Source organism: Antennarius striatus, chromosome 17 (genome assembly GCF_040054535.1).
Source record: "Antennarius striatus isolate MH-2024 chromosome 17, ASM4005453v1, whole genome shotgun sequence".
NCBI lineage: Eukaryota > Metazoa > Chordata > Actinopteri > Lophiiformes > Antennariidae > Antennarius > Antennarius striatus.
In genome coordinates this window covers 6865237-6880180 of record NC_090792.1, presented here as the reverse complement: position 1 = coordinate 6880180, position 14944 = coordinate 6865237, and the positions used below count along the sequence as shown (strand labels likewise).

General features: G+C 40.0%; 1 protein-coding gene across 3 annotated transcripts in view; it reads left to right on the top strand.

Annotated features, from left to right (window-relative positions):
- Nucleotides 1-5140: 5140 nt before the first annotated feature.
- The window catches only part of LOC137611235 (gephyrin-like), a 28442-nt gene continuing 18638 nt past the window's right edge, over nt 5141-14944 (top strand). Inside the window, exons 1-6 of one of the 3 annotated variants that reach the window (XM_068339321.1) lie at nt 5141-5377; nt 11686-11764; nt 11846-11903; nt 12180-12272; nt 12511-12605; nt 12707-12773. In XM_068339321.1, the coding sequence (XP_068195422.1) occupies nt 5314-5377; nt 11686-11764; nt 11846-11903; nt 12180-12272; nt 12511-12605; nt 12707-12773 (456 nt within the window). In that variant the 5' untranslated portion in view covers nt 5141-5313. The remainder of the gene's footprint in view (nt 5378-11685; nt 11765-11845; nt 11904-12179; nt 12273-12510; nt 12606-12706; nt 12774-14944) is intronic. The other 2 variants (XM_068339322.1, XM_068339323.1) reach the window with 2 other exon arrangements.

Here is a 14944-nt window from a genome sequence, read left to right as displayed (position 1 = left end):
ATGAAATCAGTGCCTCACCAGCCATGAACCTCACAGCACGTCACTGCACCCCAGACATGTTGCCAGAGCATTTCAGGACCGCACAAAAGACCAATCACACACGCACACACTCAAGTAACCTATGGTCAATTTGGAGTGATAAACTCAGCTAAATCACCTAACTTGCAACTTTTTGAAGCTGGAGAACCCAGAGAAAACCTACGCAGACACCTTCCTGCTGTGAGGTGACGGTGCTACCCACTACACTGCCGGGGATTCATAGCTAATAATTATAATAAAAGTAGTTATTATAAAATCAGAGATTATAAAATCAGAAATAAATCCATGTGATGTCACAGTTGAGCATCAGAAGCAGGCAGAGTCTGAGGGTAATACATCTCCTTTGTGTGGTCTTTGTGTGGTTTTGGTTTACTATAGAGTATGGATCCTTACAGGTGACCAAGATGGGGTAATGTTACAGATCGAGTGTTGCATTTGTCTGAGAGTGTGTATTGAAGGTGTTAACTGGGCGGATCTTGAAGGCACAGGCAATATAAAGGAAGGAGGACAGTCAAGTGGGGCGACGTACATCAATATGTTCCTGTTCGCCTGACAGGGAATACCACAAGCTGTTTACATGATGAAAAGTCAGATGGTCGTTTGGAGCCAGCAGGGCGGATTGGATTTAAACAGGAGGAGGTCTGGACGGTGGGGGATAAATGTTAATGGGAGAAAAAGTCAAGCTCTACAGATCAACGACCATTGGATTGCAGACATCAAAACGCAATCGTTGAGTTATCTCACAGGTGCAAATTTAGCTGAGCCTGCACTCTCACTGACAAGGTCAAGACTCAAGGGTCTTTCTAAGGCCAGACAAACAGTGAGCTTCGCTTTGCCACCTATCAGTGGACCAGGAGCCATCGCTGCTCAAGTACAAAGCGTTGATGGTCTACCAACAGCAAACAGACTGCAGTCAGCCATACCAAAAGGATACAGAATCCTTTTACCAAATGGTAAGTGGGTGCCAGAAAATAAAGTATTTAATGTGTTGATTGCTAACGGTAAGAAAGTTAATCAGCAGATATGTAAATATGATAGAATCAGTGTTGCTCCTGCAGCGGGAAAGAAAACAGAAATCCAAGATACAAAGACTCCCAACAAAACAGTTAAACAGACCTTTGATAGTCAGCCAGCTACAACTTCAGCACCAGCGGAAACTCCAGCACAACAAAAGAAAGACACAAGAGAACCTGAAGCCGAGTACTGCGCAATGATGATGCCACTCAGGGCTAAACTTGATACCTGTCTCTGCAGGACAAGGCAACAAAGAGATTTCATGTCTAGTTATTCAGCGATTGAAACGGAATCTTCAGACAAAGGTCTTATGGATCAGCTACAGTACGACAATGAGGATGACTACTACACTGACCAGAGGATCACAGAGTGGGTTCTTAAAGTCAACTCCAGTCTGTTCTCTGATGATGAGCTGAAGCAATCAGAACCCACAGAAGAACAAGACGTGGCCACTATAAAGATCTACTATGGAAAGTAAACCTATTTTTGTTAGTACCCAGTTTAAAGAGTATCAGCACTCTTCATCAGTAGATGGACTTTGACCATTCATTTTATTGGTCACATTACTATCTTGCACACTAACAGGACAGTGATTGGACCACGAGTTGAGGAAGTTCCCTTGAACCACCAATTTTATTTGCAAAAAAGATCTGTCAAGCTCAAATACAGTTATTGCTAAGAAGACTTTGGAAGCCACAACAGCAGACATGTTTTTTTTAGTTTGAATTATGGTGATGCAACTTCAATGTTTCGCCTCTCTTACCTGCAAAGGCAAGTGGCAGATTTTAAGGTATTTCATATCTGAATATTTAAACACATTAACCCCAGATTCCCTTAAATCATTGAAAGTCATTGAATAGGGAAACATTTAAGAAATTTTGGGTTCAAAGTCTAAATGATTTGTCCCTTGTTGAGAATTCAACATCAAATACAACACACTAAGTTCTGTCTTTTTTTTTTTTTTTTTACATTTGTCACAGTGACACTGTATAGCACATCTATTGTCCATCATCTAGCCTATGTCTAGAGTGTGTCTCTCTTTGTGAACATTTATTTTCTGTTTGAACTCACTGTTTAAACTGATTTTAACATTTACAACATATTTATGAAAAAAGACCTTCCAATGATGGAAAATATGATATTTTACAAATGCTGTAAAGTAAACAGTTAATTATTTACATTCAAGTGATGTGTGTGTCTATTTCAGTAATGTGCAGGGCAGGGAAGCAGGATCTCATCACAGGGGGTCATAAGCAACTAGCTGGACTTAGATCGATCCGTTTGTGATCAGATTACCAGGGAGAGATATCAATACCGGGTCCAACCAGGCTCATCGTCACTTTGTCTCTGCTTATAAGGCAGTTAGACAATTTCAGGTTGTAATTTAAGTTTTATTGATTTTACAGTTTGCAAAAGAAAAGACCCACAGTTCACCTGAAAACACTCTAACATCATGAAACAAGGGCAGACTTTACCAGCTATATCGGAACAACTAAAGTAGGCAACCCAACTACACATTGGGTGCAGTGGATAGCAAATTACTTGGCTACAGGATGGGTTACAGGCAGAACATCACTAACTCTAGAAACACCTTCCTGATCATTATTATACTTTGTCAGACAATAGTAAGAAAAAAATGAGGACCACAAATATAAGAAACTGTCCTGCAGGAACACATGAGGATTCAGGACCGCTTAGCTACTGAAAATGGACGGAGACAGTAATAAAACATAAGATGAGATATACTGTATTGATCCCAAACTGGAAAATTTAAGAAATGTTCACAAATACAGATTTTTGTGATCTTCTTTAAAATACATGTTTGTATGTTTTCAAATACAGTACGACATTATTAAATACCTCACAGCATGTGGGAGACGATTAAGAGACCTCACACAGCCTCCAATATATGTCTAGTATTTATAGAGCATTTTACACAGATGATTCAGGAGATATTAAAGAAAAATGGAACTGGACACGGATGTAATACTAGAGGAAAAGGAGTAAGAGGACCCATAAGTACCCAAGAGATCACAAGAGTCTATTATGAAAGTTAAGGTTGGGTATTTCAGGGCCCCCAGGTTGTGTCCTGGTTTGTTAGAAGGACCTCATTATTATGCTGCATAGGCCACAAAATTATTAAGGACCTTATTTTCTGGGATTGCCCAAACTTCTGAAGTTATGGGAGAATATTAAACATGAGGAAAGATATTTTGAGCATCAACTTTGAATTCACTCAAAGTTGATGTTCAATTTATGATTATTTGTTTATCAATTTAACTGGTTGACTCTGTTGAAAATCATTCATTATCTTAGGATCAAAAGGGATTATTCACCTCTTGGGATCCCTAAAATAAAATAATAAAATATGATATCAAGGTCTTGTCCTGCGATAAACCTCACTTATCCATGGGTGTTCCTGGTCTCCACCTGCAGTCAGCTGGGATAGGCTCCAGTGTAATCCCACGACCCGGATCTGGATGAGCTGCTGAATAAGAGACGATTAGTGATCATCTCATCTTCAAGAAGATGAATGAGTGAAAATGATATCCAGGGTTAATATAAAAAGGTTTTGGTTAATTGTAAAAAGAAAGGTATGGTTTATTTTTATGTGACATATCATGATTACTAAAACCTGGCAGATTGATTACATAACATAATTCTGAATGAAGAATGTTGTAGTTGATTATAGCTGAATAGATTAGACCATATTTCAGGTGGATGTAGGTTCAACTTCCTCAACTGTTGGCTTGATTGACTTGTGCAAAATCACTAATAAAGTTCCCAGATTCTGTATACGACAGAGGACGGATGAGCAGACAGACAGACAGCTGGACAGACACACATATCTATAAACAGACAGACAGATGCAAATAAGCGGCTATATGTAAGTAAACCTAGTAGAAAATATGTGTATAATATAGAAGACACCTGTAATCACTGTTTATTACAAGTGGAGTCCAGTGAATTCTTAAGTCTGATGGCTGCTGTCAGGAAGGAGCTCCAGTAGCTCAGTACAGTGTTTTGGAAGGGTCAGTCCTCCAAAAGTCCTCCAGAGCAGGAAGTGGTTGGACAGGATTGTCCATGACTGTCTTTAGTTTGGACCAGATTTCCCTCCCTGCCACCTGCTGATCTGTGTCCAGCGAATGGCCACACCATGCCAAAGAACAGGTCACTTGTCACCACGGACTGACAAAAACACAATATAACCCTGAGTTGAGCTACTATGACATAATTTAAATCAAATAAAATAGAGTTAACTCTATGTGTTATATGTATGTCAGGAAATCAAGTCTAACCCAAACATTAGGGGCGGCAGTGGCTCAGTGGTAAAGCGGGTGGTAGAGCGGGTCGTCCTATGATTTAAGATCGGCGGTTCGATTCCCGCTCCCGCCCCCCAAAAAATACCCGGAGGTGAGCTGACAGTGGGAGGTGTCAGCTCCCCTCCGGAGCACTGCCGAGGCACCCTTGAGCAAGGTTCCGTCCCCTTTACAAATTGCTCATTTGAGGCACACCAAGAAGGAGCTGCCTGCCACTCTACCTCCCCTGCATGCCTACAGGCCCCCTTGTGTGTGTGTGTGTGATACAGGGGCCTGTACTCACAAATATATATGTATGCATGCGTTTGAATCAGTAGCTAGAGTGTGCGTTCTTAATTTCCCTTCGGGGATCAAACCAGTATATAAAATTAAAAAATAAATACATAAATAAATAAAAAACTAAAAGACACAAGTCAGACTTTTGTGATACAAAGGGATTTTTTTTACTTGCATGAGCCCTGATCAGTACAATCATATAACTACATCCTTGGGTTGGTGTTAACGAAAGAAAGCACAGGCGTGTTTAACCAGTTTAACTTCCCCAGAAGCCAGTGTGCTGCTGTCACATTGTGCATTAACATAAAATAAATGAAATTAAAAATAATAAAAATAGTAATTAGCCATTCATTATATTCTAGCTTAAGTATGTTATAATTCAAGCAGATCCATGCTGGAACACGTGCACCAGCTAAATGAGTGTTGCACTAAATGGACTGATCAACACTGCTTGGCTACAGAATATTTGACAAAGGTCAGCCAGCTGCTGTTTAGGGCTGGTGTTCGCCTCACATCTTCATCTATTAGTTGGGTGACATTTACTCCAGGGGACACGCGCGCTCACCCACATCCACGGTCGTCCTCCAGAGGTGCAGCAGCAGCCCGCACGCCACCACACAGTTTCTATGTATGTGCCGGCGTAGTGCGGACAGAGGTTGTAAACATGGCGGCGGACGGAATGGTGCTCACCAACCACGACCATCAGACACGAGTGGGAATTCTGACGGGTGAGGAGACTATTCGATTAAATGTGAAAATGCTTCTCAATGCTACATGTCTGTGTTGTTTCATTGTCTGTCTCCCGTAACCGTCGGTGTCACGGTACGAGCTGTCTGTGCTTCCGAGCTAGCTCTCGTTAGCCACTATGCTAAGCTAACCGGTTTGGTTGGCTGTCATTGCCTTAACGTTAGCTGGCTACCTTTTGACAGGTCGGACAGATGTGGAATTTTCTTTGGGAAGATGGTATCTGAAACTGTGTGCATTGACGTTTATAACATATTTGTTCATGTGTGAACAGGCACTGTCGACTATAATAAGTGTTATAGATACCTAAACGACAGTGCAGAGGTACTTTAATCATCATCAAGTGGGACAGCAGGAAGCAGAACGACCAGCAAGGACTTTCAAAATTATGGGGTTATTCTTCAGCGATCTTATACATCAATGATATTTAACTACGACTGGTACTTTTATTTTGAAATTAAACCCAGAATTTCCCGGTGTTTCTGTTCTGCGTGTTTCCGCCTTGACGCCAGGGATGTTATATTATCCAGCAATGTGGCGTTACTGAGCCTACATCAGCTGCATTATTCATGTCCCTTTGCAGAGCCGATATGCTGTCTTCTATTGAGGATTATTTTCATTAGCATTTATTTTCTGATTCCTTTAACAACTATTCCACACGGGCACCGCGTCTGTGATTGTATTTAAAGTAGACATTTACATTTGTTAATAATGAACCGTGCGTTTGTTAGCAATTAATAGAAGAGAAGGCGCAGCATGAAAGCTGAATTAATTCTGTTTCGCAGGCTGTTTTAGCAGCTTCCCTAATTAGCTAAGCTGATGCTGGCCTCTAAGTCGTGCAGGGGAGGACTGGGACCGGCATCCAGTCGTGTGACAGCCACCACTCACTAGTAACCCTAATGCCTCCTTGCCAAGGAAAGGGCGACGTGACGGTAATACTAAGATGTGATCCAGCAGCTGGCTGGGAGTCTATGGTGGGTTTGATGAGTTAGCAACCCGGCTAACAGCAGCTACCCACAGTTGAAGCCCAGCATCCCGTCACGTCTCAGCACGTCCACAGCTTCATCATGTGGCGTGGGATCAGGGACTCGGCTCGTTTTACAAATACACGCTGGTTTTCTGGAACGGACGTGTGAACAGAGGGGAGGTCGTTTAGGGTCAGATATGCAGGAGCTGTTCAGGATTTAGACTGTTGATACACATGATTAGGTTCACAGAGAGAAAGGTGATGAAAATATGAAGTTTTGTTTTCATATTGTCACAATTTCATAGACAGTGAAGGAAATATGAGCATAAATGTCCATTTTTCTGTGTTCACTGGGTTTAACACACTCAAATGAACCTGAACGCTGCAAAGTAACCTGCTGCAGTAAATCCACACCAGCTCTCCAAATGTTCTAATCTGAATTTAAAATGCAACAAGCAGTCGTGTTTCCTCACACCCATCAGTGGAAAAAAACCTTGTGGTTAGTAGTTTAAGGAAACAGATTTTTCATATTAACATCTGAAGTGTACAAATAATCTTCAGTTCCAATTTGTGTTTTTAATGTAGTACAACTAACTCACAATTGAAAAGCTGTTTTCTTAAAAATAAATTGCTATTAATATTTTTAAAAATGTAGAAGTTGGGAAACGTATGAGAGCTATCACAGTTTACATGACCACAAGAAATTTAGATGTGCTTTCACAAGCAAATTCTGTTAAACATTTGCTGCTTCAATCTTAATGAATGTAAGACTTTTTTCTTTGACTGTTGCGACTGAAGAGTGTTCAATCTTTCAGATGGTGGGTTTTACAAAAGGAGATTTTACTTCAAAACTGGGAAATTTTAATTATTTTATTTTGTAAAATGAAAGATTAATTTGAAAATAATCATAATAATCATTTGACCTTTTCAACAATGACAATAATTGTTAGTTTCAGTCAAAAACAAATAATCTCTGTTACTGTAAAATAAGGTTTTGTCTATTTCAACACTGTTTCCTCGCTTCAGATCTAGACATGTATGCTCACATTTGTTCTGCATAACACAAGGACAAAAGTAATAATTTTGTTTGAAAACATACACGTTTATTTCAATATGTTACTGAAAAGATTTATAATTATATTTTATATTCAAATTCACTAAGGACATTTAACACAATGTGGTCTGGGTTACTGGTTAAAAGTATATTTCTTCATGCCACAGGATGAATACTTTTATTTGTGGATTGGATTGTTCATCCATTTTCTGGAGGATTTGTGAAGTTTCAACTGATTTTGACCTGAGAGCTACCGACTGGTAGCAAAGCTAAAAAGTACTCAGTGACAAGCAAACACATTGTGGATCTTGATCTTTTCCCTGATATCTTTTTTGTCAATAACAATGGCTATAAAATTACATTGGCTTGAGCTTCTAAAGCTAGAGTAGCCAAAGGTCTTCAGTGAAACATGCAAAACATGAATCCCTGTGAAATACAACCACCAGTTGAAGATGGGTGCAGGTTGGCTTCTGCTTCTGAACTACTAAATACAGAAACTAAGTACAAGATATGGTCTTAAAAAATCATCAGTTAGACAATGACTGATAAATTGGCTAGGCTGATCTATCAACTGATATTAGCTTATGACAGATACATTAGGATTATTTGATATGGCATTAACAAGAAAAAACAGCACATCAATTTTAAAGACGAAAGAATTTTTTCCAGCAAAGATTATACTTTTGGTGAATGATTTGGACTTTCTCACATTATATAATGTATTGAGAACAAGGATTGTCAAGAAAAACCAAAATCATCAACCAGAGTGATGTCTGAATTCAATCAGAGTCAAAAACTAAAAGCACAGGCAGATCTAATTTGCATGAATTTAATCTACTTGTTCCTCAGTAGTGTGATGCCCCTGGGGCCTGTATGGTCCTGTGGAGTTGGTGGGTAGAGTTTCTGAACAGCCTATGACTGTTCTTGTTGGACTTGGAACAGCGGTATATAATGTCCCGTAGGGGTTCAACTGTATTTGGGTCAAGGGAACATGAGGGCCATAGTCTCTATTGGGTTTCATGAGGGTGGAATGTTCTTGGACTCCGAGGAACCCAGGGGTTTCTGCACCGCTGTAAGGTGTGGCAGTCATTCTAAGAATTTCATCCCGATGTGTAACACCAGACAGAGTCCCTGGGCTATGACATAGAGATCTGTACACCCTCTGAGGATATTCCTCCCAAGACCACCACTGATCAGTCCAGATGGTGTCACAGACTGACGTCCACCATGGTGTCTCCAGACCTCCACAGACGTCCACTCTACCCACTGAGCTACTGAGCTCAGTGTGAACCTGCTTTCATCTGTGAAGAGAACGGGATGCCAGTGGTGAACCTGCCACTTCTAGTGTTCTCTGACAAATCTATCTGGTCTCCTGGTATCTCTTCCTTGCCTTTGAGACTGGTGTGCTGGGAGATCCAAATGTCTTGCAAGAGCATACATGATTGTTCCATCTCTGAGGAGCAAGATTATGTGGACGGACTGATGGATCGATACTTTATTAATCCCGGAGGAAAATTGCACATATCCACATAAACACTCCAGTCTTCTAAATATATCTTTTTAAAACAAGTAATGATTTCAGATGACACATTATTATAACATGTAATCATGTAATTACATGTAGGTAAACATGTAATTCATCTAATTATTCCAAATCACATTTTATTTGCATCACCCTAACACCAAATGTAGCCAAACTGGTGTTTAGAAATGAAGTCACGATTGAAGGTTTGTGGTGTGATCTGGATATGGAGGATGAGGGATAAGGACGATGATATACACTTTGACCCACACTGATAACCTGGGTAAACCCTAATATTTGTGCTCTTGAACCTATTGTACCAAGATTTCAAAATCAGTTAGTTTTTTGTTCAAATAAACTGTGAATCTACCTGTTAGCAGATGTTCTCAACTAAATCTGGGTTAACTCAATAATGTTTCAGGTACTGGACTTCAGATGTTTCATCAAGTAAGTTTAAGGCTGATACTTGTCAAGGTGTCTGCAGCAATAATATGATATTCTTAAAATTATTTTCTGCTGTTATATTTAAAGACATTTTTCAATGGCTCATTATGGCATTGCCACATGTCTCATTTATTAAGGGAGTGTGATCAATTGCAGAACCAGTCCGTGGGTCAATTGGTGCCAGGCACATGGAAAGAATCCAGAAGTGATATTGTTTCCGTTTTATTTCTGATCTGATTCAGAATGATGTTATGTTTTAAAATTAATGGATTCTCTCCTCCACATCTATGAGTCACTCATGACGCATGTCAAGATGCTTGCCTCGGTCACATGACTATCTTCTTAAAGGGGCCGCTCCAGCCGCTAACACAGAATACATTACAGCTAAATTGAAACTCCCAAACTAGCAAAAAAAATAAAAAACAAAAGTCTTTGTAAACATTCTTTTTATAGGGTGAAAGAGGAAATGAGACAGAAGAAGAACCTGCGACTTCAAAGAAAAAGAAAACTGCAAAATACCAGTTTTTATGCTGGTCGTATCATTTAATTTTGTTGGATTTATCCACCCCACTTTAAAAGCCTGTCTAACATCAAAATGGACCATGGAGAAAGAAAGGTTGGTCAGTATTTGCACAAAAACCACTGGTCAGAATTCAGTAAAATTTAGGGACCCCAAAGGTATGCAGTGTGGTTTGGTTAGTGTACTTGTTTTTCCATTTTTTTGGAGGTGATTTTCCTGTCAGTTTACTCACATTCTCTTACAGAGGTAAGGGTCTATCCATATCAGCAGTTCTTTTGTCTTATACCAGGGTATCTGTGTCCTTGGACACACATTCTCTCAGCTCTAATATAAAATTGTCTTCTTCTTTTCCTTTCGGCTTTTCCCTTCAGGGGTCGCAACAGCGAATCAATTGCCTCCATCTAACCCTGTCTTCTGCATCCTCTTCTCTCACGCCAACTACTTTCATGTCTTCTTTCACTACATCCATAAACCTCCTCCTTGGTGTTCCTCTAGGCCTCCTGCCTGGCAGTTCAAAACTCGGCTTCCTTCTAGCAATATTTTCACTATCTCCTCTGGACATGTCCAAGCCATCCCAACCTGGCCTCTGACTTTATCTCCAAAAACTCTTAACATGTGCTGTTCCTGTGATGTGCTTATTCCTGATCCTATCCATGCTGGTCACTCCCAAAGAGAACCTCAGCATCTTCATCTCTGCTACCTCCAGCTTTGTCTCCTGTCTTTTCCTCAGTGACACTGTCTCTAGACCAAACAACATCACTGGTCTCACCAGTTTTTTACACCTTTCCTTTCATTTTAGTTGAAACTCTTCTATCACACATCACACCTGACACTTTTCTCCACCCGTTCCATCCTGCCTGTACACGCTTCTTAACCTCTTTTCCTCACTCTCCATTGCTCTGGACTGTTGACCCTAAGTATTTAAAATCCTCCACCTTCTTGATCTCTTCTCCCGGTAACCTCACTCTTCCACTTGGGTTCCTCTCATTCACACACATGTACTCTGTCTTACTGCGGCAAACCTTCATGCCTCTCCTTTCCAGGACAAACCTCCACCTCTCTAGCTTCTCCTCTACCTGTTCCCTGCTCTTACTGAAGATCACAATGTCATCTGCAAACATCATGGTCATGGAGATTCCTGTCTAACCTCATCTGTCAGCCTGTCCATCACCATAGCGAACAAGAAGGAGCTCAGAGTTGATCCCTGATGCAGGCCCACCTCCATCTTGAACTCCTCTGTCACACCTACAGCACACATCACGACTGTCTTACAGTCGTCATACATGTCCTGCACCGCTCTAATATACTTCTCTGCCATTCCAGACTTCCTCATACAATACAACAGTTCCTCTGGGCACCCTGTCATAAGCTTTCTCCAGATCTACAAAAACACAATGCAGCTCCCTCTGGCCTTCTCTGTACTTCTCTATCAACATCCTCAAGGCAAATACTGCAGCTGTAGTACTTTTCTCTAATATAAAACTGTGATGAATACAAATATGTTTTCAGTAAGCTGCAGAGAACTCCTGTATTGTTATAATTTTTAAACAATCCATCCAATAATCATTTCTTTGTAACATTTCATTTCCCCTTGGAAATTAAGAAAAAAAAAATCAAGAGTTCTTTCTGAAAGAGAATTTTGACACGCTTCAATTCTAATGTTGTTAATGACGTTAATTAAAGTGCACATATGTGAGCTGCCCTGACAGTTTTTCAGAACTGGTTTTATTTGAAGTATCTGGTTGCTAAAATAACATTGTCAAACAAATTTCTCGTCTCTTCCAGTCAGTGACAGCTGTTTCAGGAACTTGGCTGAAGACAGGAGTGGAGTCAACCTGAAGGACCTGGTCCATGATCCCTCTCTGTGAGTGTGCACCTAATCTATGGTCTGCACATTTCTCAGGCTTCAACATGCTACTTACTCAACTTTGCCCCCCCCCTGCAGGCTAGGAGGAGTCATAGCAGCCTACAAGATCGTCCCAGATGAGATTGATGAAATCAAGGTACGTTGAGATTAGTAGCAGTCACATCACTCACAGTCCAGGAGGCAGATGACAGGATGCAAACAGTCTGGATGTTACACATGTTCTCTATCACAGATACAAGCTGTGATGTCACAACCCTGAACCGAAACATCGACAAATTCTCTCTCGCATGACTTCTGATTTTCGTCATCTGAGAAGGAGAACATTATGATTCCTCACTTAGTTCTTTTTCCTTACTGTTGACCATTTTATGTGTCTGTGTGCCTGTGTGTCTGTGCTTGCACATGTATGCAGGAAACTCTTTTGGAATGGTGTGATGAACTTGAACTAAACCTCATTCTCACCACTGGAGGAACTGGCTTTGCACCACGAGATGTTACACCTGAGGTACAAACACACAACACCGTCTGCACAACTTAAATGCAATTTTAATTAAACAAGAGAACAACTAAAATTGCTACTACTGCAACTACAATTTCTCATTTACCCTCTGAAACCAGAAACAGAGGACTGTGACAAAACATTTAATCAGACACACAGATGCTGGGACAACATCTCTTGTATGGAGGTAATGAGAAGAATAAATGTTTGGGACCCACCAGTGATGTGAATGTTTGTGTTTCAGGCCACCAGAGAGGTGATCGAGCGAGAGGCTCCGGGCATGGCTCTGGCCATGCTGATGGGGTCCCTGAACGTTACACCGTTAGGCATGCTGTCCAGGTGAGAACTCTGCTCTGCTGTTAGTCACAAACACATTGTCTACATCAGACTGATAGTGGTGTGCTCCTGTCCTAATCTCCTTTCTGCTGCATTGTCTCCAGGCCAGTGTGTGGTATTCGTGGTAAAACTCTGATCATTAACCTGCCAGGGAGCAAGAAGGGCTCTCAGGTAGGAGCCACTGATTAAATGTGTTTAAGTTGGAGATAAAATTATTTTTTCTGTTATTTATTGCATTTCATAGTTAAAATAATAGTAATGGAATTTGAAAAGATAATAAATTTGTTCACTTACTAAGAAATTGAATCTCACATTTTAGTACATGGACTTGAATTGAGAATTACTTCAGACATTTGCTTTGACCCATTGAAACACAATATTTTTGCTCTTCAATTCTGTTTATTGCATCAATTTTAAGGAATTAAATACTAACAGAAAAAATAACATTTTCTGAATGTAAATGACAGTGTGACAGTGGTTTTCTGTTTCATCGTGGCCTCATAGAGACGTTCCTTACAAACAAGACAACGCTAAAACGTGTTCTAGCTTGGATTTTGTATCGTCAGTTTGTCTTAATGAGGTAGTTTGCTACAGTTCTTCAAAATAAAATGTTATACATGCAGATGCAAAGTCACTGCTTTCCACTCTTGATGCATGATTTTATTTCAGTTTTCTGTTGACTTTCTCTAATCTTTCATAATTTTCTGTATGTAAATGTCAATTTTTTCTTAGAATAATTTGTTGGAGTGACTATTATTATGATATTATTATTATCATTATTTATATTTTTATTTGTTTTCGGGGGAGGGGAGCGTTTTAACTATACAGTCATCACAGGTGCCACGAGGCCTCTGCAGCTGTTCCTCATTGCAGGAGGATTGCAGATTTAGTTTGAAATATTATGTCACCATGCTAACATTTTTCTGCACATTTCTTAAAAAATGCATGTTGCAGTATGAGCATGCATGTTTGGTAAAAATAAAATCCTGCAAATAATGGGTAAAACTTTTTTTCCAGTTCACTATTTTCATAGTCATTCCACACTGTAAATCCACTTTTTTTCAAAGCTTATGATCTAAGTTCCATGTTGTATGAAAAGTATTTAAATCACACTTTTTCAGGTCTTGACATATATACTGTGTTCTTCCGTAACCCGACCAACTCCTAGAATCTGTAAAAAAACAAATGCTTCCTGCATTAATCTGGGCTTGTGCTCGCTGATCGCCACTACGCCACAGGCCAAGTAAATTCCAGAGTTGCTCTAAGGTTTTTAGCCTCTGTAGCCACAGTGGCGTTCTAATTTTTTCGGGAAAAAAGGCTAAAACTTACAACTTTTTGGACTCACGAAAATCCCTGAGCGCTAACATAAGAAAACAAACTTTTTCTCTCGCTAGGCGGCACGCATGCCGACGGAAATAGCTGAAGTGACCCGAACGCTCCCGATCATAAAATATGCACTTGGGTCATGACCTCCTCTCGTCCAGTGAATAAAAGGATTCTATTTTTACAAGTTAAACCCGCAAATTGGTGTACGACAAGGCGAGGACAATCGATCGAAAGAAAATGAGAATAGAGTGAGAATAGATTTTGTGTTAAAATTCTAATTGAACAACAAATGGTGAATGCTGAGAGGGGGTAGGAGTGGTGACAGACCGATCAGAAGGTAAATGAAAGATATTATCAATACTTTTTTGCAGTCTTAGACTTTTGATCCCTATGACCGGCAGGAATAACCAGCGATGCGTGTAGATGTGTATTCACTTCGCTTGCTATTTTTCATGCCTTTTTAAATTGAAATGAAAAATCATATTATCTAAAAAACTAAACTAAACTGTGGCATACCAATGGTGTTGGTGGTGTTGGTGGTGCGGGGAGGGGTGTTCCACGGCAGGATAACTCCCTAACAAAAAAATGTTAGGACAAAACTATGCAATACCAAAATTATTGAAATGAAAGTGTCCAAAGTCAAAGTTAAAATGTCTTCTAGTCTCAGTAAAACTTACAAGTAAACATTGAGTAATATTATGTATGACTGTATCTTCACATAGTGAATGCAAGTTTTCAATTGTTGAATCTCACATTTATACCTGCATAAGTAGGATAGAAATAAAGATAGTTAAGCTTGAACGATTGACTTTAGTGTATTTTCGTAGGTAAACTGAACAGAATATTTTCCCCTCAGAATGCATCAGAATGTATGAAAACAACCCCATTTTAAAAAAATTTCCCGCACGAGCATTGCGCCGCTGTCTTGGACACAGAGTGTGTCTTTTTGTGGCTTACGCAATTATTTTAATTTGAGCCACAGTGGCTTAGTTATACTACCTCCTAGTGCAAGGCCA